Source organism: Anopheles arabiensis, chromosome 2 (assembly GCF_016920715.1).
Source record: "Anopheles arabiensis isolate DONGOLA chromosome 2, AaraD3, whole genome shotgun sequence".
Classification (NCBI taxonomy): domain Eukaryota; kingdom Metazoa; phylum Arthropoda; class Insecta; order Diptera; family Culicidae; genus Anopheles; species Anopheles arabiensis.
The window spans coordinates 33733330-33759729 of NC_053517.1; the positions used below are offsets into that span (position 1 = coordinate 33733330).

Below are 26400 nucleotides of genomic sequence, written 5' to 3' on the forward strand. Positions count from 1 at the left end.
CCAATGCAAAACATATCACTGTAACAAAATCTTCAAAATGGCAATTAATTTGCATTTCATTAATGTCTCGCATCCGTTTTCATTGGGTTTAATTAAGATATTAAAAGCAAAATATTAAATAAAAACCTTCCAAGATGTTTTATGTGAAATAATACAATCATCAACAGCTTACACTTGTGATGCGATATGAAATTTACTTAAACATAATGTTCAATAGATTGGCGTGAAAGATTTATTTTAAATACAACTATCCTTTTTTACTATTTTTTTGTTTTTGATTAATACAATCCTTGGGTCTTATGCCAGACATTCACCCTTGGTATGACTATGCCCAACAAGATTTGGTAAGATAAATTCACATAATTTTGCAATAAATGCAAGAAATTAAAAGAAGTATTCTCTGCACTTCACGCCGTACTATACTTACCTGTCCTTACGTACATCCTGCGCAATCCAGACATATGAACAATTACGCAATGGAGGGATTACGCACGTGAGCACTTACACCGGCCGACGCTAATCAGCGTTGCGAGATGCAACGAGGCCAACAAGTCATCAAAATAAACAGACAGAAGCAACATACAAAAAAATCCACCAGTATGTCCATCAAAAGGCGCAGTTAGCACTTGCCCCATTCAATTGCAGCTGGGTGTCAGTATGATCCACATTCAAACACACACATGAGCTGCCGAGCAAACAGTGCATGATTAGGCATACACTTTCCCGCGCCCGAGACGGGCATGCCAAGCAGCTCATAACGAGTTCTAATCGGATGTCGGAGTTGATCACTTGACACAACCGTTGGTTTATAACAACCGGGCGGCATCGCACCGGCATCACGAAACTAGCTTTCATTAGTGGGAAGTTGCACCTCGTCCGGACCCAAACCGTTGGCTTCCACCATACGCTGGCCACTAATGGCACTGCTGATTATCGTTCAATTTGCACCATTTAGTAGCATCGCGAGTAAGCGAACGCTTTTGGGAGGTAAGTGTACTGTGGTGCGTCTCGGTTTGTGCACACCACCAAAGTGCATTCTAATGAGGGACAATCGTTGGGGCCGGGCAGGTGGCAATTGTGAAAAATCACGACCCACCGTTTCTGGCAATTTCCATGTCCAACGAGATGATAAGTGTTACGTGCCGCACGTCAGCAGTGTGCGTCGGAAGTGATGGCTTCCAGACGGGACCGCGAAGTTGTCGCTTCCTGTTTTGCCGGGCCGTGTGCTGCGAGCCGAGAATAGATCGTGGATTGTGTAATTTACATCATGTGCTGGTGCCCGTATTCAGGTGCAGATCACTTGATCGTGTGTCAGCATAATCTCACCGTTGCGAAATCATATCGGTCGGAGCGGGAGGGATCGGGAACGGGGACGTTCATTGGGGGGGTAATCACGAGGAAGGACATTTGTCTAGTGTGGTTGTACCGATGTAAACAGCCAGTGGCTGGGGTGTCAAACCCACATGGAAGGTAGTGTGCGTTACGCGTACGATTGCTTCTGTTGTTTGAGGTTATCAGGCCTTTTTTGTTTTGTGTATTAATCATTCCACTAACATGAACCATTCATGACTTGCTTGCCTGTTGAACGCTCCAACGCCGTTCAGTTTGATTACAGCGTTCGGTACGATCGTGCTCCGTTCGCTGGCACGATGAAGCGCACTTTCGACTACCATCCGCCAACGATTTGCTACGACAAGCCCGCGATGGCCGTCGTCTCCAAAGACGAGTACGAATCCCGTCGGATTCGGGCGCTGGCCGGCACCCGCGTGCTGGAGCTGATCGTGCCGAAGCGATCGGCCCGCACGTGGACGATGCAGGCCGGCGATATGTGCCGCGTGTCCCTTCCCGAAGGGTCGCAGGTCGGCGATTTGAATCTGTGGAACCTGGAGCACCCCCGACAGGAACGGTTCTATTCGGGCAAAACGCGCCAGATCCATTCGACGCACCTGAAAACGTACGATCGACTGTGGAGCTGCTTTCCGTACCTGCGGCCGATGGCCACTTTTGTGCGGGATTCGCTCGCAGACTACGGCATCGATCGGGATGGCGGATCGCTGCACGATGTGGTCGGGACGAGGTGTGATGACTACATCTACAAGCTTATTACGGGGCAGGATCGGTTCGGCAGCTGCCACAGCTACCTGACCGAGGCCGTGAAGGAGCACGGTTTGGGCGAGGAGGATGTGCACGACACGTGGAACATTTTCATGTGCACCGGGTTTACGCGAGTGAGTAATTATGTTCGATGGATTGCGGAAAGTGCATTTCTTACATGTTTTGTTTGTTTGTTACAGGACACTCAGCAGTACTTTTGTAAGCCAAGTCCCGCTCGGAAAGGTGACTGCATTGAGTTTTTGGCGGAAATGAATCTGCTCGTTGCGCTCAGCGCTTGCCCGCAGGGTGATGTTTCGATACAGGTCGGCCAGAAAGTGCCGGACGAAAAGTGTTTCCCATTGCTGGTGGAGGTTTTCCGAGCGAATTGATGCGCTGTGCGATAGAATCAAGACCATAATACATTAATACAGCTCTTTATTAAATTAAATGTTTGCAACGCTTTTAATTAGCTTTGTTTGGATGTTAAACTGTTGGTTGGTGTCTTGATCGTTTACGTGCGTGTGAAAATGTGCTCAAATTCTGCTCAGTAACGTCAATTTTAAATTCGAAAACGATACCCTGAACGTACGCAGCCAGATATATCCGCAGCCCTAAAACTCGCCAACGGTGCAAATTTCCCTCACTGGCGATGCTTTTTGTAAGTCGTTGTGACGTTTTTTGACATTTTGAGCGACGATTTTTTAGGGTGCGCTAGTGTGCGATTGTGTTGGTGGGCAAAATTAACGATAAAATTAATCGAAACGAGCACTGCTGGCAAGTAAAGCAAGGGTAGAGAAAATGAGCGAGATGCAGCGATATTCGAACGTCAAAAACCCTCGCCATGTTGTACGGGTGTTTGAACAATGGTAATCAATCGAGTTTTTAAAAATAATAATTATTTTCCATTTTTTTAAAAGAACTTCTGACCTGTTGCCTTTCATTTTTGTTTCTTTATTCATAAAATTTTCTTCAAATATGACTCATGGTTGAAATAGCAATTAATTTCACAATTAAATAGTTTGTTATCACCCGGTTTGTCCTCGACGCTTCCCACCGTACCGAAAGACGATCTGGCGAACTGTTGTCAGTTTTGAGAATTTCGCACGCACACACACACTTTTTTTAATTCGGTATCCAAAAAGCAGTGAAAGTACGGTTCGTTTCATCCGACAATTCTTCCCAATCGTGCTCGCGCTGTAATTCGATCCCTTTTCCAGGCGCTTTTGGTGGCTTCAGTGGTGTGCAAGGAACGGGACACCAAAAGTCAGCCGCCCCCGGGAACCTGTTGGAGGACCATACGGTACCAGGAGCCAAGCGAGCGACCGAAATCACTCCGACGATTGCAGTGCACCGGGTGTCCCGTTGTGTGCACGGCAAAAAGTACTAACGACTCCGAGTTAGTGAGAAGCATCCCGCCGCCCTTCCCTTCCCGCCAGCAAACGCGATGGCTTCCCGTGGTGGACCGATGGTGCTCGGGACAGATGGAACCGACTTCGAGCACAGGCAGCGTGTGGCCGCACACTACCAAATCAGGTGCTAATTATGTTTTCCACTGTCAAGGAGCGATTATGCCAAGGGATTATAGCAGGGCGAGGGTTGCAAAACAAAGCCTCCCTGGGGTGGGAAAAGCGCCTAAAAATCGTTCCGTGGTTTGGTAACGTGCGACAGTGTGTCCGGTGTAGAGCTGAGGTGCGCGCTGCCGAAGCATGTTCAGAAGCATTGGAATATTTTATTTTTCCCTTTGGTAGTGCGATAGAATTTTGCTTCATTGTTAAAAATAGCCGTACAATCAGGAACGCCCCGCGAGCGGTTTGTGAGTGAGGAAAGGCGTGAGAGTGAGAGAGAAAGAGCGAGCAGGCATACCCGTTGTCGGTTTGAGTATGCGAGTTCAATTTTGCGTGCATGTGTGTCAATTTTGAGGCAAGCGTGTGGGTGCATCAATTCTCAACCAGGATATTGATACGCTACGATGCATCAATTATCCTTGTGATGCACCGACTGTACGCTGTGGCTTTCCACGAACACCAAAACACACCCGCCATCCGTGCCAACTTGGATCTTTCTTTTCTGCAACGTGTACACACGCGTGTGACAGAGAGGGAAGAGGTTTGTTTTGATGCGGCAAACGTCACTTCAAACGATTGCCCCAAAAAGGGGGGTTTGGGGGTTGATGAGCGCGTGAATAAGGGTGATTTTTTATTTTGACCCGGCCTCTAGCCTGTACTGCATGATGCTAAGGTCATTTAAAGGCGTTATGCAGTACATGCATGAACAATTTAATACTCCATCATGTCCGCACAAAACAGATAAAAATGCTATCGTAATTATTTGCTTCAAAATGACCGTTATCAAAGCCATTTAAATGTTAGTTTAGCTAAACTAATGCAAATATCCTTCGCTTTTCTAGCGCCCTCAACAAATCCCGATTAAAGTACTGCATCTTCTTCCACTATCTGCTGTTCTTCGTGATGCTCGTCAAACTGTCCGCCGACATACTGGACCGGCTCGACATCTTCATACTGGAAATCGAGGAGCTGCAGATACCGCCCCCGCTCTGGTGGGAATACTTCTGGTGCCTGTCCGTGTTTCTCTCCTTCATCGGGCTGGCGGCGGTGCGCGGCAATCGCGTGAACGATATGAAAAAGTACATGGTTGGCATTAGCACGATCGGGTTCGTGCCGCTGCTCTACTGCATCTTCTACTACCTGAACGATGTGCTCGAGTATCTCAACCTGGAGGAAGGTACCGAACTAGACGATACCGACATATTCGTCTGGCAGGTAATTGTTAGTACCCCGATTGGCGACGACATACAGCAAGTGGCGCGCGACGGATCCAATGTCAACTTAATTTTCCTTTCCATTCTTTCTTTTCATTTTCTTCACCACTTTGCTTGCTAACCTTTTCTTCTGCTGTGCTTTTGTGTCTGTTTGGGTGTTGCGCTTTCTGCCCTGCACCCGCTGCACTCTTTCACCTTATTTTACACGATTTTCTACTTTCCGGTTTTCAACATTTTGCACAATTGCGCACCCACTCATCACTGTTAAACAAACCGTTTTCTTTCTTTATCTTTCCGTGGTTCTAAAACCGATCCACTCTTTCGTAGGGCTATCCGTACGGACTGCTGTGGTACGGGTTCGTGCTAATGGCCTTCCAGGTGCACTTTTTCTCGCTGTTCTTTGCCTGGAATCTGATCAAAGCCTGGAGACAGCGTGGCGCACTCAAGAAGGGCCAGTAAGAAGGGAATGCACAGTGCGCGCTATCCTTCCATCCTCCGAAGCCGCGTGTATGACGGCGCACCACTCGACAACGCTCAAACTGCACCCACAAACACACACACTCATATAAGCACTAGAACCACCAGAAACCCCCCCCCCCCCCCTGGAAGCGGAACAGCACTGTACGGGCGCTTTGCTCAATCAAATGCCCACCATGCGAGCGGCCTGGAAAGATGCAGACACTTCACCCTTCCCAAGCAAAACCCCATTCGACAAAGACAATATACCTAGTATTCGTGTGGGTGAAGTGTGTCACACGACTAGTCTGTTGATGTAAACGATGGTAGAACTGTGTTACTATTCCGTAACGACGAAAGCATCCGGTAGCTTACTGTAATGAGCCGAAAAGCGACTGCTTCGCATGGCATGGTGTTACGTTTAGCGGACAGCAGCTAGCAATGAATGATAGAAACGATCCCCCCACTAGAAAATCCCCCCCCCCCCAGTTGAACCAATCCTGCCTGTGGACGGGCATACTGTTTCCGGATTTTGGTTACCAAAAAACGTATCCCGTTCGCTTGTTATGTTTTCGTACCTAGTTGTCTAAGTAGAAACACGTACAGAAACAAGCTGTGTTTCGTTATTTTGCTTCCACATTAGTAGCTGTTTTGTAATCGATTTAGCTTCATCATCATTGCCCGCATTATGCTTGGATGCATCACGTTGTAGGAAGCTTTTGTTTAGCTCTAGAAAACGAATCTAAGCTCCGTTGAGGTAATGTGTAATGCTCGTACTGCTCCCATGGACAAAGCAACTTAAAGTAACGAACAACTTGAAGCAAGGAGGAAACGTTTAACATACACTGTGCTCAACTAGTTAATGTGTAGATGATGAATAAGACTAGCATCATTTTGCATCGTTATCATCGTCCATAGTAATGACTAAAAAGCTATTCCCCTTGTAAAGGAAGCGAAGGAACACACGGAAGAGATACCAACATCGCCGAAGACGAACGAATGGAAAAGCGAAAACAGAACCGGAGAAAGATGGACGACGCTCTCTTGGTGTATAACTGAAATAACATCGACAGCACAACAAGGTTTTGCCAACTGCCCCCCGTTGCTTGCGTTGAAGCTAGACCTAGAAATTAGATCTCCTTCACAAACTTTTATCAATCTTTTGTTTGTTTGTGTGTGTGTTTTTTTAAGTGTAATGTTTGATTTTGTTAATATACATTGTTTTTGTTATCCTTAGTGATCTCTCTCTCTGTTGTCCCAAGTTAAACCGATCCTAGTGCAATGAACGATCACACCTCTGCCCGCTCAACCCCAACCTGCGACGGGAATTGATTTTAATTTAAATGGCATCCGCTCTTACTTAAATGGGTTTTTGCTTTGTGCTGTACTGCTGACATGATATTAAGGAAAAGGCGAATGGAAAAATGACGACGACGACGACGCCGACAACAATGACGACTATTTAAACGAGCAAGACAAGCTGTAAAACACGAATAGTAGGGAGGGGGAAAGAATGAAAGAAGAACGAAAAGAAGGAATGACTGTGAAGAGGAAATATTTTTTTAGTAGAAAACAAAAACACTGAGTAAACATAATCGAAAACTGTTCTTATGAAGTTTGTAGAGAAATTGAACTGTGCTTAAGAGTATATTGAATAAAAACTGGTTTACTTACAAAAAAACACGATCAAATGTCTAGAGGTAACAGTTGTTCAGATGCTTCTCTTCCACTCAATTGAATTCACAGATCGTTTGCCAAGTGTTAGTGATTAACATGAGCGATTTATTGGGCTATTAGTAATGAAGGGTAAACGGATCCACCAAAACAACATCAAACGCTGTTGGGATTTAGAAAGAAACATATAATGTAACCGAAAACCGAAACGAAAGATTGATCTCGATACCCGATTACACGTGCTTCACTAGGTACGCGTTTTCTCTACCGATACCGTCGTTAATTTGCTTAGCTAGAAAACACTAGTTGGAGACGAGGGAGAGAGTGGTCGAATTGGAGGTTTATGCCGTCTACCCTACTACGGCGCCCTGATCCGTAGTAGCGTAAACACGTTAAGGCCCTTTGCCGTTGCTACACATAGCACTAGCACGATCCGTACTCGTCCATCCACGTTTCGTAGCGGGCGACATCGTTCGCCGAGACGGATTTGCGCGTCTTGACCATCGCGTCCTGGAAGTCCTGCGCCGTGACCGGTAGGTCGACCTCCTCCCGCCGTATCATCTTGATCTCGGACGGGCTTAAACCGTTGATGTGCCGTCGCATCGCCATCATTGCTGCATCGCTGCAAAGTGTGCCAGAGCATTGTGAGTCCGATTAGTGATGCAGTGCGTCCCTGCCCCCATTTCTACCAAGTCAATACGTACCGACACACGTTCGCAATGTCGGAACCGGTGTACCCGTTCAGCTGCTCCGTGATGGTGTCCGTGTTCAAGTCCGGCGAAATGTTCACGCCCTTCAGGCAGAGCTCCAGCAGCGCCTTGCGGGTGTTGTCGTTCGGAAGACCAATGTAGACGCGCTTCTCGAACCGGCGCCGGAAGGCTTCATCGATGTCCCAGGGATGGTTGGTAGCGGCCAGCACCATGATCACCTTATCATCGCTGCAGCAGACATTGACAAACCGCAACATTAGAGGAGGAATGGCATTTAAGATTTGGGCTTACAAAGTGGACTGAACTTACTTGGCCGCATTCAACCCATCCATCTGGATGAGCAGCTCCGCCTTGAAGCGCCGGCTAGCCTCATGCTCCGAGTCACTACCCCGGCAGGCACACAGTGAATCGATCTCGTCGATAAAGATCGTGCTCGGCGCGTAGAACCGGGCCATCTCGAACAGCAGCCGGACGAGCTTCTCGCTCTCGCCGCGATACTTGGACGTGAGCGTGCTGGACGACACGTTGAAGAACGTGGTGCCGCACTCGGTCGCGACCGCCTTGGCCAGCATCGTTTTGCCGGTGCCGGGCGGGCCCACCATCAGCACACCCTTCCACGGGCGCCGGATGCCGCGGAAGAAGTCGGGCAGTATCACCGGCAGCACGACCGCCTCCTGCAGGATCGCCTTCGCCTCGTTCAGCCCGGCCACGTCGTTCCACTGGACGTTCGGGTTCTTCTGCAGCATGTCCTTCTCGAGCGTGTCGATCAGGTGCGGCTCGTACCCGATCGGACTGAACAGCTTCTGCTTCTCGAGCCGCTTGACCGGCGAGTGCTGCTGCTGGGGCGAGTTTTCCTCCACCGAGGTCACCTCCTGGTCGTCGGACGCGCCCCCCTCCTCGGAGGAGGACTTTTTCGGCCGCTCCTTCACCTTCGAGGTGGCCAGCTTGCGGGCCCGTATGCGCTCGACCGAGCGGCTCTTGCGCAGGGACGACTTCTGGCCGCTCGTCCGGCTGCTGCGCCGGTCCGTGTTCGGCGTGTTGGAGGAGCTGGTGTAGCCGATGCTGTGCTGCTGCGTCAGCGAGGAGGTACTGTGGTGGTTAGAGTGATTGATCGAGGGCAGTGTCGGTTGCAGCTCCGGATCGCGGCGCCGCAGCGACGAGATCCAGCGCGAATCGGTCGCCGTCGGGGGCGATGCTGCGTTCGAGGCGAGGCTAGCATGGCGCGGGTTCGGGTGGACCTCTGGAAAGCAAAGCAAAAGGGAAACATAAATGAAAATCTTTGCGAATCCAACACCAGATTCGACACCAAGAAAACCGGCCTGTGGATCGGTCGTAAGATTGGGGTAGGAATTGAGGTTAACGATTAGTGTCCTTTCGCTTTTCGGTAGGACGGTCGCGCCAAAGTAGCACGAGGATACACAGAGTCATAAGTGTGTCGGCACTCATTAACTCCTCCACCCTTCATGAGGGGGGTCATATTCACGCCCTCCCAGGGACCTACTTTCCCGCTTGCGGTGCTCCACTTTGACCACTAATTGGTGTTAAAGGAAGCTCATACCCACCACCAGGTAGCGGACCGCACTGACCTTGTGTCGGTATTTTGTTCTTCTGCAGGTTCACCCGAATCGTGGACGTGCTGACCGTACCGGCACCGATCAGATTGCTGACGTTGCTCGTGCTGGTTGCCTTCTTGACGCCCATGCTGCCCCCGCTGCCGAGCCCGCCCGGGCCGCCGCGCAGGATCCCCTCCTGGCCCATGCCGCCCAGCGGTCCGTTGCGGGTCTCGAGCAGCCCAACGCCTCCGCCACCACCACCGCCGGGCACGCCATTACTGCCCGAGCCGCCGCTGCCACCACTGCCGCTGCTGCCGCCGCCGCCAGTTCCACCACCACCACCGCTGATCCTCGTCGGGCGGTGCGTGGTGGTGATTTTCGTGAACGCAAACGGTGCCAAATTGTCCAGGATCAGCGTGTCCATCATGCGGGCCATATGCTGGAAGCCGGACGTGGACGGTGCGGAGCTGTCCGGTGCCGGAATGGAGAGAGAAAAAAGAGGAAAATCGTGTCAGTAGATTAGGCGAGCTACTTAAAGGCGCTAATGTAGAATACATCTAATCGTGGCCCTAAAAACCCAAACTTTGTTCATCTTTGGATGAGGGAGGGAAGTTGTAATAAAATGTGGGTCAGTAAGTTGCTACGAGAGCATACGAGGTGGCTTTAAAAGGAGGTCAGATTATTGCGCGTAAAGGAGGTCTGGGAAAATTGGACCGCAAAGTGTTTCAAGGCAAGTAGGACAACAGTGGAGGGGAAATATTGAACGAGTTTTGTACCTTTTAACTTTTCTTTTATATGTTTTTAAATATTAATTATTATTCTACAGTCTTTCCTCCAATTTCCTGATATGTGACATTAGACATACGTTTTATTCGTTCATAACCAAATGGCTAATAGTCACAACCTTTTTAAGAGCTAAATTGGTTTTCAATTTGTTTTCAGTTCACAATAAAATAAGGCTTGAGAACATAAAAGTGTTCTAGAGAATAATTTTGTTGAACATGTTTATCAACAAAATTTTTAAGCATTTTACTAGTGTCTTCAACATGTTAGGTTCTAGTTATTGAATTTAACCTACCGATCTTTTATGTAAAAATTAAGGTAGAGCTGTCTTTAATCATATCGAATCATAAAATCAGTGTAAGAACTATGATATTTAGATGTTATACAGATGCATTCAAGAATTTTCGAATTTGGAATAAAACACTGTAAATGTTGCGTCCAAGAACTACGCAATTCTTGCTGAAATGATAAAAATATGCTCCGGAAGAAAAGAGACCACATCGGAGATTCACTGGTGTCAGCGTATTTAGGGGAAGGTAGGTAAAGACGGACACGTTAAGGGAAATGGTAAAAATCTAGGGATATATAAGTGCAACGACCATGAAAATGTGCATACATTATCTTGCACTCATGATTTATCAGAAAATGTGTTGAAATTTTTAAGTTTCCATCGATTTTTGCGTTTTTTTCATGAATGAAAAACATGGTTTTTTTCGTGCAGTTTTGAAATGTTCGGGTAAGACGGACACCAGATATGGGAAAGATGGACACCATGAAGGGTAAGATGGACACCTGTAGAAAATGTTAGAAAGTGAAGAGTTTTACAGTATTTTAACAAATTCTATCGCTTTCCACGTCCTGGTACGTTTATAAACCAATTCTTGGCCTATTGCAACGGCGATTCATTCTGCCATGAATTTAGGAATTGTAAACGGCGCTTGTAATATATCGTAGAATGCAGAATCTAAAATGTATTGAAATATCGCGCACTTACAGCTGACGTTGCTCCAGCTTATAGAACAACAGTCTAGAACTTCCTTTTAAATTTAGAAAAGTCTAGAAATTACTCCGCAAAAAGCCCACGACCCCAGTATTTATGAGGGACTTTTTAATAGTTTAATCCATTTTCCACCATGTCAAAATTCAACATTTGATTTTTGTAATCCATAGAATTTTTCATCTATTCCTGAACAATGTCATATCAATGCTTCATCTTTTTATTCCTTAAAGTTGTCCAAGTCGTGACAAGATATTGGATTTTGTGAAGCTCATCAGCGTCGAGCAAGTAATAGCATAACGAATGACTACTATTTAGACCGGTGTTTCATGTATCGCTTATTTCAATACTTTCTCTAGTTGCTGATTGGTTTATAGCACCGGAATAGCCTTATTTAAGGTATTTGAAGAAATATATTCATCACCAATTGATATATAAGAAGTAAAAAAATCAATAAATTCGGTGTCCATCTTTCCCTACAACAAGGTGTCCGTCTTTCCCGCTTTGGTGTCAGAATGTTTAAACCACCAACAAACAATATTTTGTATTGCTTTTATCCTCGTTCTTTCGCCAGTTTTTTCATCAATGATCATGACAACCCATTCATGAAATAAAATTTCCGGAAATATAAACAATACAAGTTGTAGAGCTTAAGATCGGCAGTAGTCAAATTAGATCCACAAGGGTGCACATGATGTTTAAATTTGTTTTGCTCGTGGATTTAACCAATTTTATATATATTATGCCAAAAATGTTCTCAAATGTGTTGTTTTACCTTCAGTTTGGATTCTACATTGTTGAATTACTCGAAAATTACCTTTTTCATGCATTTGTGAGAAGTGTCCATCTTACCCGCAGTGTCCGTCTTTACCTACCTTCCCCTATAAACTTGACGAGCGGGCCAATTGTACACTTAAACTCTCATTCTAAGCCGGTGGTGCTTAACATATATTAATGGTTCCATGTCTTAATACAAAGTATTTGTCCTAACACAGAGCTCTCCAAACTACAACCTGCGATCCGCATGTGGCTCTCGAGAGCCTGTAATGTGACCCGAAATGAGTTTGCAAATGGCAAATAAATAAGTCTATTATTTTAACTATTTTCAACACACAACATATTTGATTTCAAAGTATAAACTCTAACTACAATAATAGATGGCTGCATGAATTCGATAGATTGACTTGGTATTTTCGAATCAAAGCGAAATTTAAACCTTCTGATTAGCCAAAGGTAGCATCAAAAAGGCCTTTAACATCATTATTTGCGAAGCTATGTAGCCTGCGAACCTTGGTAAAGTTTGGTCATACAAACCAGCTGCAGCAAAGCATTATTATTTGGATACTAACTAACGCTAACAGTGGCGGATTAATGGTCGGAGGCCCTAGGCGGTAAGACGAGTTTAGGCCCCCGTGTAAATGGTAAATGATGTCCGTTGGGGGGGGGGGGGGGGGGGGTACTAAACTGGGTGTTGTGAGATTGAACAGTAAACTTGAAATACCGTCGGGGGCCCCTTCGATCATCAGTCACAGGTCCTAAAAATTTTGCTGAGGGGGGGCAAATAATTCGCCAGCCTCGGGGCCCCAACGTCCATCCTTCCGGGGCCCTTGTCGCTAGTACTCTGTCCATACTATAGAATGCTGATCTACGGGGCCCCTAAATCGGCGAGGCCCCAGGCGAGCGCCTAGTCCGCACACCGTTAGATCCGCCACTGAACGCTAATATATCTGTATGCGTCCTGACGCAATTGGATTAACGCATGATGGTTAGGAAATTTGCAACCCAAATTTTGGTTAATGCAAAACTGCAAAACTGTTAATAACTTGCAATAAAGCAGTATTGAATTGGTACCATTCGTGTACATCATTTATTTACTTTTTAAATAGTATCTATTGTTATTGAAAATATCATTTGTTTCAATTATTCGTAATAATAAACATCAAAAGTAGAATACACATATAAAAGCATTGAGTATTGCATATGAATTAGAACAAATCACAACGATTTTCATTATCCTTATTAGTAAAATATTTTCCAATAAATCTTTTATTGCATAAATCACGCACACAAACAATGTGTTTCGCCCTAGCCAAAAGCGGCAAGGCCATATTGATAATCCAGTGGAACATATTTAAATTTAAAATGACCCCCCCTGCCCCCTGTACCATCATAAAACTAATGCAAGGCCATTCGGGCAAGGATAATGATCTGCATTTCCTTAAACATATCGTGCCCTACACACCACATTCTTGAGAAATATGAATCCATTCTGCACGGCAACATGTCACAACACTTTGCCAGCGTGCTACTCGCAACCCAATTCCATGTACCTTATGGGTTGGCCGCGGCGCGACAACAACCAAACCATGCATGTAAATAATCATTCACCCTATTAATACACCTGTGCTTCCTTTGGCGATATCAAACCGAGACGAGACGGTTGTTGATACAGCGGTTCTTGCTTGACCCACTAACACGCCGCATGTACGTTGCGCGCCTCAGGGACAGGCCATTTTGACAAAGGGTCCGCCATTCGTTCACTAAGGTCCTGAATGTATGTGTGTATGTGTGTGTCCTCCCATGAGTCCCCCGTCTGCTGACAAATGATGCCCGCAGTTCAAAGACCTTGGCTACTAGCACTCACCGTGCGAGTGCGTCAAACGAATGGCCGATAAAGATCGGTCCTCTCACGAGCATACATGATTGGTTCGCTTTGTCGGGTAGTTGTACCTGGGGAACTCATGGTCAATGAGTGGAACAAATCGGTTTGGAAAAATGTGTTCCACTGGACCGTAGAAAATGTGTAGAATGTTTAAACAAAGCTTCGTTCCGCACGTTGTTATGCTGCGCGGATCCTTAACCTTTATGGTGACAGATTCTTTTGGATGATTAATCGAACAACAGCTACTACTGCTAGCACCTGCTACTGAAAAGTCCGTTATCCTTGACTGTTGTGTCCTTCGAGTTTCAGGTTGCTTGCTCCGGTTAATTTCGGGACCATGTCTAGCGTAATGGTACAAGGATCCGGCTTACTTGCTTGAAAGTACTTGCGACATGGTCTCCCTGTCGGTCACGGTGCCGTTTGCGTGCAGCCACAGTTGTATGCGCGTGGCTGACTCAGACAACCCCCCCCCCCTACACATATCGGTTCCGGAGATGATGATAGGTGGAAATATAATTACCGTTAAACCTCGCCCAACCCCCGACGAGTTCTTGTGATGAAACCGAGAAACGACCAATTTCCTCGCCGAACGATGTCAAGGTAAGGGATGTTTGATGGGACCAAAACCTGGCAATCTGTACTGAGAGAGGGCGATGGACGCCCTGATAAAGTAACCTTCGACACGCACCGTTATTAAACTAACAACAACAAAAAACTTGTTTCCGATTAGAATATTTCGAGCCCAATTTCAAGGAGCCTCATTCCATCGCACAGCATGTGATGTAGAATTGGGCTCGATATTTCATTGACACGCTGCGACAAACAGTGGCACTTTTTACGACGAAATAGCCTTGAAGGATCTTCAACTCCCGTTGTGCCACATTTTACGCAACTCATCCCCCCTTCTCCCCTTCAATGTCACCCATTTCCGGAGTCTACTCATCATCGTAGCGAACGATCCTGCCCCGTGTGGTATCATTTTTCACGGTCGATTTGATTTAATGTTGTCCTAAACTACCACACAACGAGGTAACGGAGAACGGAGAAATGGTTCTCCAAGAACCGGACCGGATAGTCATCATTCCAAAGAATTCCCAGAGCGCACCGGACCAGTAATTGGTGACCTTCGTTAGTTGTGATAGCTGACCGAATAGGTTAGTGTTCCCGCGTGGGAATAGTTTTTTGGAAAACTTTGCCCGAATATCTTGGGAAAATTGGGTCCCTTAGGTTCCCCTCACGGTGTGTCTGTGACTTTCACTGCCTGGTAGTATATAGTATTAGTAAATAAGGCTTGGAGCACACACACACACACACAGCGAGTTGGAGATTGATTCAATTACATGAAACAAAAATAACAACATATTTCTCTCCGTAATATGAAGTCTAGCACAGCTAGATCGGTATCCTTTGGCCATTTTATGCGCAGACCGTATATTTGCTTTCTATCGCATTTCCATCCTGATCAAAGTTGAACGAACTCTGGCCGGACTATCATGATATACCGATGGTCGCACTGATCCGCAACGTACGACACTTGTAGTATGACAATTTCCGGTCACTGAAAGAGTGATTTATATCAATTACGGTGGTTCAGATTGCTATCGTCTCTGGCGTGTGCAGTGGAATTGAAATTCCTCATACACAGAACCGTTCGTCTGATGGCATGCCTGGAAAAGCAAGCTGCATCGAACGTACCATTTTACAGCAGGTGGTGACAGATTGTACCCCATCATCGCGCACTGTTGCACTGCTGTAACTGGATAGATTCAACAAGAATTCTGTCCCAGCTTTCACACCCCCTTTGGAACGTAGAAGCAGTTCAACGACCCTGCATGTATGTTTACCACTGGGTTGGGAAGTTTAATTTTTCAGCCTCAATCTCTCCCATCCCCCAGACCCATTACTCCCGATGTTTGCGTTGATCAATTATTTACCGGATGGCTGACGACCAGGTGGCTTCCCGTACTACGGAAGTGTATTCGTCCAGTGGGGCGCTGTTGGTACGTTTATGTAATGGCTGAGGGTCCCGGCTCGCGGGTACCAACACATACGCGCGGGCCCAACTGGGACAATGACTTCCTGCCGGAAATCACCGAACCGGCAGGAAGACAAATTTCTTCAACTATACAACCACGAGTAGCCTCTTTCTCTCTCTCTCTCTCCTTGTTTGCCTCTGAGTTGGAGTTTAAATTTACAAACCCCCCCCCCCCCCCAGGGTTTTGCAACTGGGTGAGGAAACGGAAAAGAATTACGTACTTCAAAAGGGGTAAGCAGTACATTTCAATGCGAATTTAATTTTATAGTCACCGTGTACGGGAACGTAGCAAATTGGAATTAAGGGTGGGTTAATAAAAAAATTAGGTCAACAATTTAGGCGCATTGGTTAGAAGAGTGATTGTTACCAAACATGACAATAGATATCCACCATTTTAATGCTTTGGAGACTAAAAAGGGCCCCTTCAAGAAAGTTGCATGACGCAGAAGCAACTTCTTGGACCATTGTTCGAAAAGAAAACGACTCCACTGAAAGGAATGGGATTTTCCTACTGGTCAGCCCGCCGTGGGTTCATCAAACCTTTCGGAGCTCCATCGGACCCACCGGTGCGGACAGTGACTCCACCGTTTTTTGAGTGTGTATGTGTGTGGGGCATGGTACTTATTTACTCGGCTTCCGAACACGCTCTCGCTCACATACACGGTCACTTTCAGTCGTTCGGAGGTCCTGTGCCGTGCAACACTTTTCCCTGCAACCAACACAGACCTTCCTGCAACCTACCGAGGCACAGAAACACACACACACACACACACACACATGTTCATTTTGACCATAGGGTACCACCGTAGGCCCAGGGACCCTGTACTAAGATTAGCATGAAGTGGCCAAGTGTTGACGGTTTATATACAAATTCCTACACATGGCAGGCAAGCAGGCAGGCCAGCGTTTGCCTGGGGGCGCCGGCAGGGCAAATTGGTTAACGCAAACCGCGTTCGGTGCTGAAAACGCGGTGCTGCCGCCAACGGTCAATTACATTTTTATCGATTTGATCACAGACCAGAGAGAAAGAGAGAGAGAGGGGAAAAAGAGCAAAAAGAGAGGGAAAACCATTCGAGTTAAAGTGCTGAAGGTGAACGCCGAAAATAATGTCCGATGGAGATGGATCGAACAAAAGTGGAGTTCAAATCGTCCTTTCAAAAGTGTTAATAGAGGTAACAGTGTGAATGTAAAAATGAAATTTTGGGGATTTATTTAACAATAAGCCGAAATATTCGGTTGTTTTGCTCCAAACTATTCAAATTCGAAAAACATTATAAAATATATTTAAAGATAATAATTTTATGGAGAATGCAATCACAATCGAAAGTAAGTAGTTAATTAGTTTATAGTAATGTTTAATGTTGAATAGTGCGCTGACAGATAAAGTAAGAAGCACATTTTTGTATTGGAAAACTGATACAAAAAATATTTAAAAATCGTTTAAGCACAAGTTCAGTAATGTACAAGTATCAAAGTTCAACTTGTGTCTGCGAACTATACTTTCGATGCATCACCTTGTGTCAATAATACCTTAAACTCTTCCTTCGAATCTGAGCTACTCTATGTCAAAGTCAAGTTGGCATATCTTCAAAGATCACCTCTAATAGACTTCATAGCATCTCCAAGAAAAAATATCTTCACTATGCTCCTTCCTCTAATGAGTGCCAAAGACACTAAAGACACTAGCCATAGGTTTGCTTAGCACAGCTGCAATCTCCCATCATCTAACCGCGCGTCTCCCATCATCTGAACGAACCCAACACTACACCCCATAGCTTACCACTCGTGCAGATTCCATAGCGAATGGTACGGCGTGTGCCGGATCGACTCGATGCTGTGGATCGGGACGGCGACTTCGTATTCCACATGTACGTCGGACCGTTCCAGGGCCGGGTGCGAGTTGGAAACGGTACGAGACATTTTGTACGTGCTTGCGTTAGAAGGGTTGTGGTGTGGAACAGTGCTACCTGTGCTGCCGCCGGTCGGACCTTGGCGGCCGCCAAGTGCCGCCTCGAGCAGATTATTACCGGTGCCGACGTGCCCGTGGGTCGGCGGTTCGTACGGCTGCGGTGCGTACCCGTGCGACGGATGGTAACCGCCGTGATGGTACTCGTTCATCGCACTGCTGGTGCTGCTGACCCCGTGGCTGCGTGTTCCGGTTGCACCACCGTACTGTACCAGCATCCAGGGAACGCGGAACTTTCGAAACAAACCCACCAAACGGTCCCCCCTCCCTTAACCCCTGCTTACTTCGGCCGTCTTTCTTCACTGTAACCTTTAAAAAATCACTTTCACAAAGCTTAATCGGAGGCGATTTGCCCCACGTTACATTCACTCGAATCAATCACCCTGCTACCATAAGCCACTGAATGTTGTTCCAGCTAAAAGGACACTAGCGCCTCTAGCACAACCCACTATTAGAGGCTCACTCACACAGTGCCATTGGAGTGAGATGCGGTGGTGGTTAACCGCGACTGCGACCGAACCCGACCACGACCAAACAGCAACTGAGCCTTGCTGGACTGTGGACGTTCGGCGCTGGTGAGGACCCAGCTTGACCGCAAACGACCAATTCGACCACCTCCGGTCCTTCTCCACCTTTACGGCTTGACCACTGCTCTCCCCTGGCCGGTGGAGAGCGGTGCACATAGCAAAGGGAGCAAACGTGTGAAGTCAATCATTGCCTCACCTGTCCTCCCCGTCCCACGTTCCTCCGCCCTCGAATTCAGGACGAAATGTGTAGCTGTGTGTGAGTGTGACTCGGGTGACACGCAAACGGACATGAATAAGCAGCTGGACGACCGACGTCCGAGCTATTATTTACTTCTTGGCGTTCGTGCCGGTAGGAAATGGGAAGAATTGTAGGCAAAAGAACCTCTCGAGGATTGAAACGGGGCCTCCTTTTTTCCACCCCATGGTCCTAGAGCTTAGATGAAGTCGCGTGTTCACGAATAGAACACTACAAGAAACACCACCAAGGCTCATAGGTCCACAGACGCGTTAGGCGAAGCTTTTTTAGAACGGAGAAGAAACGCCACTTTGGTCAGCAAAGGCACCTCTACTGTTACCGTTTGCGTCCCTACGCAAACACCCAACGGCCTAATGAATTCTATCGGGTATGTACGAACGCTACCTGCTCTTGTATGACTGTGACCCCATACCTACCACTCTATTTACTGGCTATTCTAGCGCCATCTTAAACACAAACTCACGAGCGAAAAACACCCCCGTCGGGCGCCATTGTGCGTGCAGTTAAAACATTCCAAGACCTCCACTACCACCTCGGGGCTAGGACCGCGCCAATTCTCCCCGAGGACTTCGTTCGTGTGAATGTGTTACCCCCAGCTTTATAGCTGATGGAGATTCAAGACACGCGTTCTGCGACAAAAGAAGGCAAACAAAACTTGGCGCTGTGTCGCTTGAAGTCTCGCAAACCGATTCCCTGCTGGTGGAGGAGCAGTAACGTTGTTATCGATTGGGCGGTGTACCGGCCAGGGACTACTTTTAAGTGGACCCCTTGGCCGTCTCCAATCAAGAATGAGCACGGTGGAAGCAATGTGGAGCGAACGTGTTACTTGGGACTCGCTGCGGTGGTGGTGGTGGTTGTGATTGTGGGATGAGTTAATACGGTTAAGAGGTGAAATGCGGGATTTTGGTTCATGCAATTGTTTGGCCATTTGTTTGTCGTGCAAACCGTGACGCACTTTTCGCTTGACTAAAGCGGGTCAGCAGTGGGTGTGGGAATAGTAGGGCAGTTGTGGTTTGTGGCCCTTGCGCAGCACGAAAGCACCGTACAGAATACAAACTAATTATAATATTTAAATGTAAGGATGTGTTGTTTTTTTTAATGATTGTACGCAATGATAAGATAAAGAAAAGATGAGGGAACGAGATCGAATATATGCTAATTTTATCAATAGTACGTGTTAAATCACCAAGGATAAAAGTATGCAACACAGCAACAATGTTAATCAAAGATTATGAGTCCTTGTCCTACATTTGACTATATAACTTTTTCAAAGAAGTTATTCACAATTTTGCTACATAATACAGTGAAAAGTATATAAGTGAAAACCTAAGCAACCAGTAAGGGGTTTACAGTTACCAAGGCTAGTCGACTCATGGTACCTATATAAGACCCAAGGTGGAAAATTAATACAAACAAATCTATTAGACTGATCACTCATGGATTTCCTTTCCCAGGGAATACCTATCCACCTCTAGGTCTAATAATAAAGCTATGTAAAATAGTAACAACTTAAGTGGCCAAGGCAGAGCCATCTACTTCTGAGCAGCTCGTTTACTTACGCTTAAAGATGATAGTCCCGATATGAGAACAATAAACCCCAAACAAAATCACCGTCAGTTGTGTTAATGTATTCAACGATCTGAATAGCTCAATAAATGGTTGACTTAATCATATGTTACTAAAAATAGGATTAGCAGGTCTCGTGATACAGTCGTCAAGTCGTGTCAAGCCAGCAAATATTTCCGTCCTGCGTTCAAGTTCAAGCCTCGTACAGACTCGATCCTATTTACATGTCTGTCCTGTGCTAAGGGCAACCCAACAAAGTCGTTAACAGCGCCGTGGGAGGTAGTTTTGAGCCTTTTCTTTTCTCATATTTGCATTTTAAAGAAAAAGAATAACAGAAAACTGTATCTTGATTTCAACAAAGGAACTTGAGAAATTTACACTTTTTTACTCAAAATACCTCAGAATGTGGGGAATTTTGAAAGCAAATGATGATTTTGGTTTATTTTAGTACATAACCAAGTTCTTTTGATTTTTATTCAAAAGTTTTCATTTGCATTATCGAGGTAGAGTTTACATTGATCGTCGGGATCTATGTGTCAAATCAGTACAATTTACCCAAAGTTGATTTTGTAGTTGTCCCTTATAGATGAAAGAGACAAAATTCAATTATTACATTCTATATTCGAGGGGAAAATTAATCTTTATTTTCTTAATTCAATCTAAACAGCCCCTGATCAATCATTGAAACATACTACTTATCCAACTATTTCTACCGCTTCAATCATTTAACACGTGCAAGCATGATTTTTTCATACAGTTGTGAAGAATATCTTCTATTGCTTAGTGAAAAAAATAATGTGAAAAAGTATGTTTTACTGGTTGAAATTCCTTCCAGCATTACGAGCCTCCGTATGGGGAACCATTCCCATTTAATAAATAATTCCCATTTTTAGACATTTCCCAAGAGGCGGTACCACCCACTCACCCTTCCCTAAACTCAATACTCACGATTCCACGATTGGCAGAAAGGAAACTGTTGAATCCAGCGTCCGGATGGTGGTGTTTCCTCGCACCACCACCTTCTCCCGCGTGATCCGTCTGTACGTTTCGTCTCGTCGCATCCTTGGCAGACCACCACACAGCCAAACAAACACCACTCACACACACACAGAGCGAAGCACAACAAATGCGCACCCAAAAATAGTACCAAAAGGATACGCGTGGCGGTGGGTGGTGGTATGACGATACTGGGATAGCGGGCTTTGGCACTAATGTTTAGGTTTGGGGAAGTAGAGGAAGTAGTACACATCCGCCTGGCAGCAGTGGGTGCCGTTCGTGCCTGGACTGGATCGTAAAAATCGATTCCAGAGGAGTATTGGTGCGGTGCAAAAATTGCTTTTCGCGCGTATAGTATGAGGCTTTTCTTATTACACCACTTAAGACACACACATTCTGCACAACTGCATCAGCCTTTTCATCCACGTATGGTGAGCTTTACGCTACTGTATCACAACTAACAACTCTAAACATTGTCAAGGAAGCAAAAGGAATCGGCGCTCTTTGTCACATCAATTCCTCACATTCACTAGAGCAAACACACATTCTTTGTGGTTTTTGTTCACCCACTAGCTCAGCATCCAGCATCACAACACGGTATGGAGCAGCAGCAGATTGTGCGTTCGACTCAATTAAAGCGTTAGACGACGCAAGCAGCAAGAAGCCTTTATCGCCCACGATTCATTTTCTCATTGAATTAGCGGTCACGGCTCACGGAACCACAAATAATGGTGCAGAATGTATGCAAATAATGCGAGTAAAGTGGAAGCAAGCGTAGCAGAGCGACTAATACCGACACAACACACACTCTGAGCACCGGAAGCGGTTGATATATACGGTTCGATGAAAATCTCCGCCCAAAAATACCGGGGGATTGCTAACTATGGATCGTCTTTAACCAACAGTCAAACACTTGTGATGCGTAGAAAGGGCACAAGCCGGAAGATAACCCAATCTTTGCATCTTCGCATGGACGTGCCTCCCAACTTTGTGGACGACGGTGAGCACATTGACACTTGACTGAATGCAAGGACATGCGCAGATTTCAAGCACCGGCAGCCGACTGACTGACGGTCAGTTAGTTCCCGTTTAAAGGGATGGTCCGCGGCATCGGCTGACGCAGGGTGCAATATATTCGCATGTATGTGTGAGTATGATTTTATGTCTATGGCAAGTCTTAGACAAACTGACCACCATCGAGTGCAGGAGTTGCAGGACATGCACTCTAGGCAGTGTTGCATGTTTCATCGGTCAATGGAGCCAATGGGGATCGGAAAGTCTATGACGGCATTTTAAATATTTACCAACGAACTGGAGAAGGTGCATTTAAAAGCATTTAGCCTGTACTAGCTATTAAAATGAAGAACAATATTTGAACACTTTAGGATATAAAAAAGGTATGCATTGTCTTGTAAAGTTGGTTAAAATTTTCATTTGATTAAGATGTTGTCAAATTCCAGCAACGTATTAAATAAATTCAATGTTGGGTACGGTACGTGCATGCAAATGACCAAAAAAATCAACTCATTTAATGGTATTGTTTTTGTCAACACCAAATGTGTTGACCACCTTTTCCATAATTATTAAATGTAAGTTGTTCACTTTTTATACAATTATACCTTTATATTGAAGTTGTGTAAAATTGTACATAAGTGTCATTAAAAAGATTTTCTGTTTTTTTTATAAATATGTTTTTGTAGCTTTTCACATTGAGATTCAATAATTGAATTATAAGTAAATATTATTAACCCATTCAAGATGTAAAAATAACAACAACAAAAGAAGTGAAATATGAAGAAAGTGATAATGCGAGGAAGAGATAAACAGAGGGAATAAAATAAACTCACAATATTAAACAAAGTAATATAAATGAACAAGCGTTTGATAGAACTTAACTGAGCAATGTTAAACCATGAAAACAGTCATAAAAGTAACAAAGAAAAACTCAATAACAACGAGTTGATCCATTAATACGCAATGGGTACATTTTACATACTCAGAACACAGAAAAGAAACTTAACAACAGCTGTATTGCATGTCAAGAAACTTTACTCAATTTTGAGGTCTCACAACCCATAACTAGCAAACAAATCGAAACCATTAACGAATCATGCTAATCAATCATTATTTACATCGCCGGAAGGGAGTACAAGTTGTGGGGGTGCCTTTTTGATGCTTCCGTATCGAAAAGCTCATCGTAGCACGGATCGTTGTCTATCAATATACTTGACCCACTTACTGCCAGTACATTAACCTGTCCCAATTTGGGGTTGACATTGAAACCAAGTAGTCGAGGTAGGTTAGTTAATGATTTTGGAAATTTATACCTTTATCGCAAAAAGCTAATGAAATACTCCAATAAACCCTCTCCCAGTATTGAATTTAGACTGCAAAAATAAAAAAAAATACTCTACTCACATTCTAGTTCGCCGGAATAGCACCCGGTCCGAGGCCACATTCTCGAACAGTTGCGGCAGTGAAGGTATCGATGAGAACAACATTTCTTCTCGTTTTAACAGGGTTTTTTTTCTTCTTCTAAACTATACGATCATTCGATCAACTTTGTAAACACTTTACATACTAATTAAACACGTTTAAACCTAATAAAGCACATGCTCGCGGTCAGTCCGTTCCGAACGCACGACACGATTGTGCCACAGAGTGTCTTCTTTGTCCATGTGATGGCAAGTAACGACTGTTGTTAACGTTTCGTTCGTTCTATTCGTTTGTGCCATGGGTTGCTGCGTGCGGCAAGAATGTTTATCGTGCATCAACAGATTGCTATGGCGATAAAGCGTCATTAGTACAATAGCCGGACGCTGACGGCAATGGCGCGCGTGTCGTATGCACGTTGTCCGTCTGGAGGAGTGGGATCTTTTCTTCGGAAAGATTACCTAAAACCAAAGATGAGGAACATAACTGGTAAAACTAAATGTTAATTTTATTTCCTTTTTTTTGTATCAGTTATGGTTACTAAAGTTTTGATAGAAATGTACAGCAAGCCCTATCATACCTACTCGTCACTGTCCCCTTCGGAACGATTTCCACCCTCGGCACTCTTCTCGCTACCCGACCCTTCATCGCCCGACCCCGATGCGGACCCGGAATTGGATCGTGACCGCGTTCCGCGCGAACCCTCCGAACCTGACCCGGCCTCACTGTCGTCCGAGTCGGCCAACGATTTGAGCGCCTTCTTCTTGTCAATGTTCTTCTTGCGTCGGCCCGTCTCCACGTCCGAGCCCTCCTCGTCCGACGAGTAGATGCCCGCGTTCCCTTTCGCACCGCTTCCTTTCCCCTTGTCACCCTTGAATTTGTTCTTGATAGCGGCAATCGATATGCCGCCCTCGTCATCCGAACCTTCGTCGTGGTGGTACGCATTCCCAGCGATTCCTGCACCCGAGTCCCGGCCTCGCTTCGGCTTCGAGGAAGAGGTTTGCTTCGCCCGCATCGCCATACGCAGCTTTTCCTCCTCCTTCTTGAGGTTCTGTTTGCGGTCCGCGTCGGGATCGAACCCGACCTGCGTGAGGATCTTGATGCCGGACGTTTTCTGCGACCGATCGGCCAACGAGATGAGCATCTTCTGATGGGTGAACGATTCGGTCGAGTGCGGCCGGAAGGTAAGCTTGGTGCGGAACACGGACTGGCCCTGCAAACCCGTACCCTGCCGGATGAACAGATGGTTGTGGTCACCCTGCAGCGGCTGTTTGTACACGTCGAAAATTTCCGACCCAAGGTGCAAACTCATGCTGCCATCGGACCACTTCACAAACCGAGCGTTCGTTTCGCGCAGCGCATTGCCCTGCCGGTCGAAATTGTTCCTCCAGCGGATTGTGTTCTCCACCTTCAGCTTCAACCGCTGCCGACCTTCCTCGTCGAGCGTTTCCTCCTCGTCGATTTCATCCTCGTACGTGTCCACATCGAACGGGCGCGTCTCCACGGACAAGAAGTTGGGCAGCTTGACGAAGTGAATGTCTCGCCCCAGATCGGTCACGATACGTGGAATCTCCACATCGATGCGGGTCTCGGGGATTGGTTCCGGTTCCGGTTCCGGCTCTTTCGGTTCCTCCCAGCGGGCCAGCCGGTCCCGATTGCCTTCCTCGTCCGATGACCGGCGATCGCTGTCCCGGCTTCTGCTACGGCTACGGCTACGTGATCTAGAGCGATTTCTAGACTGTTCCTCCTTGCGCTGTTCGTCTTCCAGGTCGTCCAATTCATCCCGCTCCCGGCCGGACTCTCCCCCGGCGCCCTCGTCCGAGCTGATATCATCAGCGTCACCAAACAGTGCATCGGCAGTGACATCCTTGCCCTTCGCACCACTATCCTTCACCGGTCCTGCCTCTTCTTCCGAATCTGTGTCGATGAGTTTGTTTTTCTTTTTCGCCTCCATTTTTGCACCCTCATCGGAGTCGGAATCGCTGAGCACCGCACGCTTTCGCTTTTCGTTCACCGGTGACTGTACCGATCCGGAACGACTGCGCGCAGAACCGGAACGAGCCGAACGGGAACGGGAGCGGGATTTACGCGAAGGCGAACCCGGCGAACCGGATGCGGGCGTGCCGCTCCGGGATCTGTTGACTGGTGTTCCACTGCCGGAACGATTTTGTGGTGTGCCGCTGCGTGAACGGCCACTTCCAGAGCCCTGCGAGCGGGAGCGAGAGCGAGACCGCGAGTGTCTCGAACCGGAACCAGACCGGTGCGAACCGGCAGGCGAACCAGAACCGCTGCGCGATCGACTATGCCGTTTCTGTGCACTGCCCGGTGTGGCGGACCGGCTCCCGGAACGTGACCGGGCACCGGAACCGGACCGGGAACGCTGTGAACCGGCCGAATTCGACCGACTTCTGTTCTGCGTCGGTGTACCAGAACGTGAACGCTGAGGGGGCGAGTTGGATCTGCAATCAAAGGTCAGTTGTAAGGAATGGGTGTTTTTAAAAGGCACTGAGCAGAAAGACTTACGGAGAATCATGATGCTCCAGGGAAAAGCCCGGTGTAGGCGCTACTTGCGGTGTTCCGCTTCGACTCCGGCTTCTGCTGTTACTGCGACTTCGGCTCGGGCTACCACGACTCGAACCAGACTCCGAGCCTAGAGCAAGGGGCGATACAAACCAATCAATTTTCCGGACAAATTGCTCACTAAGGATTTGTCTTTCACTTACCTGACCCATCTGACTCTGTATCGTGGCCCATATTTGTATTTTCTCAATGAAATACGGCGGAATTAGCTTTGTTTTGCAAGCACGTCCTTAACTTTTCCGGACGCTTCGTTTGTGTTTGACAGCTGTGCGTCGCGAATCGGTAGGGGTACTGTCAAACGTGGAAAATAAAGTACGCAGCCAGTTTATAACA

General features: G+C 46.5%; 4 protein-coding genes across 10 annotated transcripts; 2 read left to right on the forward strand and 2 right to left on the reverse strand.

The window, feature by feature from the left end:
• The first annotated feature begins 717 nt into the window (after positions 1-717).
• On the forward strand, positions 718-2560 carry LOC120894760 (uncharacterized protein C11D3.03c). Of its 2 annotated transcripts, none has more exons than XM_040297555.1 (3): positions 718-987; positions 1605-2225; positions 2292-2560. In XM_040297555.1, exons 2-3 carry the CDS (start codon positions 1650-1652, stop codon positions 2481-2483), a joined length of 768 nt encoding a protein of 255 aa, XP_040153489.1. In that variant the 5' UTR covers positions 718-987; positions 1605-1649; the 3' UTR covers positions 2484-2560. The 2 variants fall into 2 exon arrangements, with proteins under 2 accessions (XP_040153489.1, XP_040153488.1); XM_040297554.1 differs by having other exon boundaries at positions 727-987; positions 1605-2228; positions 2295-2560.
• A 581-nt stretch (positions 2561-3141) lies between these two features.
• LOC120894761 (protein jagunal) lies at positions 3142-7010 on the forward strand. 2 transcript variants are annotated; one of them, XM_040297556.1, is made up of 4 exons: positions 3142-3244; positions 3312-3627; positions 4502-4880; positions 5201-7010. In XM_040297556.1, the coding sequence occupies exons 2-4, from the start codon at positions 3539-3541 to the stop codon at positions 5330-5332; spliced, it is 600 nt and encodes a 199-aa protein (XP_040153490.1). In that variant the 5' UTR covers positions 3142-3244; positions 3312-3538; the 3' UTR covers positions 5333-7010. The 2 variants fall into 2 exon arrangements, with proteins under 2 accessions (XP_040153490.1, XP_040153491.1); XM_040297557.1 differs by having other exon boundaries at positions 3143-3244; positions 4502-4874.
• A 78-nt stretch (positions 7011-7088) lies between these two features.
• On the reverse strand, positions 7089-23884 carry LOC120894752 (katanin p60 ATPase-containing subunit A1). 5 transcript variants are annotated; one of them, XM_040297538.1, is made up of 6 exons: positions 17771-19412; positions 17524-17596; positions 9276-9733; positions 8023-8953; positions 7708-7941; positions 7089-7625 (listed from the first exon to the last, which is right to left on the reverse strand). In XM_040297538.1, exons 1-6 carry the CDS (start codon positions 17925-17927, stop codon positions 7427-7429), a joined length of 2052 nt encoding a protein of 683 aa, XP_040153472.1. In that variant the 5' UTR covers positions 17928-19412; the 3' UTR covers positions 7089-7426. The 5 variants fall into 5 exon arrangements, with proteins under 5 accessions (XP_040153472.1, XP_040153474.1, XP_040153473.1 ...); XM_040297540.1 differs by lacking the exons at positions 17524-17596; positions 17771-19412 and adding an exon at positions 23473-23884; XM_040297539.1 differs by lacking the exons at positions 17524-17596; positions 17771-19412 and adding an exon at positions 21007-22181.
• Positions 23885-23970: 86 nt separating this feature from the next.
• LOC120894755 (another transcription unit protein) lies at positions 23971-26344 on the reverse strand. The gene is made up of 3 exons (XM_040297541.1): positions 26211-26344; positions 26011-26137; positions 23971-25946 (listed from the first exon to the last, which is right to left on the reverse strand). Exons 1-3 carry the CDS (start codon positions 26239-26241, stop codon positions 24068-24070), a joined length of 2037 nt encoding a protein of 678 aa, XP_040153475.1. The 5' UTR covers positions 26242-26344; the 3' UTR covers positions 23971-24067.
• Between the last annotated feature and the right edge of the window lie 56 nt (positions 26345-26400).

What these genes read in the sequence shown, in the direction of transcription:
- LOC120894760 (XM_040297555.1), top strand. Translation starts at nt 1,650, where the DNA reads ATGAAGCGCACTTTCGACTACCATCCGCCAACGATTTGCTACGACAAG. An exon ending in TCATGTGCACCGGGTTTACG is followed by an intron (nt 2,226 to 2,291) that starts CGAGTGAGTAAT and finishes GTTTGTTTGTTA; the next exon opens with CAGGACACTCAGCAGTACTT.
- LOC120894761 (XM_040297556.1), top strand. Translation starts at nt 3,539, where the DNA reads ATGGCTTCCCGTGGTGGACCGATGGTGCTCGGGACAGATGGAACCGAC. An exon ending in GCCGCACACTACCAAATCAG is followed by an intron (nt 3,628 to 4,501) that starts GTGCTAATTATG and finishes TCGCTTTTCTAG; the next exon opens with CGCCCTCAACAAATCCCGAT. An exon ending in TATTCGTCTGGCAGGTAATT is followed by an intron (nt 4,881 to 5,200) that starts GTTAGTACCCCG and finishes ACTCTTTCGTAG; the next exon opens with GGCTATCCGTACGGACTGCT.
- LOC120894752 (XM_040297536.1), bottom strand. Translation starts at nt 17,927, where the DNA reads ATGCTGGTACAGTACGGTGGTGCAACCGGAACACGCAGCCACGGGGTC. An exon ending in GATGGGTTGAATGCGGCCAA is followed by an intron (nt 7,942 to 8,022) that starts GTAAGTTCAGTC and finishes TGTCTGCTGCAG; the next exon opens with CGATGATAAGGTGATCATGG. An exon ending in GACATTGCGAACGTGTGTCG is followed by an intron (nt 7,626 to 7,707) that starts GTACGTATTGAC and finishes CACACTTTGCAG; the next exon opens with CGATGCAGCAATGATGGCGA.
- LOC120894755 (XM_040297541.1), bottom strand. Translation starts at nt 26,241, where the DNA reads ATGGGCCACGATACAGAGTCAGATGGGTCAG. An exon ending in TACAGAGTCAGATGGGTCAG is followed by an intron (nt 26,138 to 26,210) that starts GTAAGTGAAAGA and finishes CCCTTGCTCTAG; the next exon opens with GCTCGGAGTCTGGTTCGAGT. An exon ending in CTGGAGCATCATGATTCTCC is followed by an intron (nt 25,947 to 26,010) that starts GTAAGTCTTTCT and finishes CTTTGATTGCAG; the next exon opens with ATCCAACTCGCCCCCTCAGC.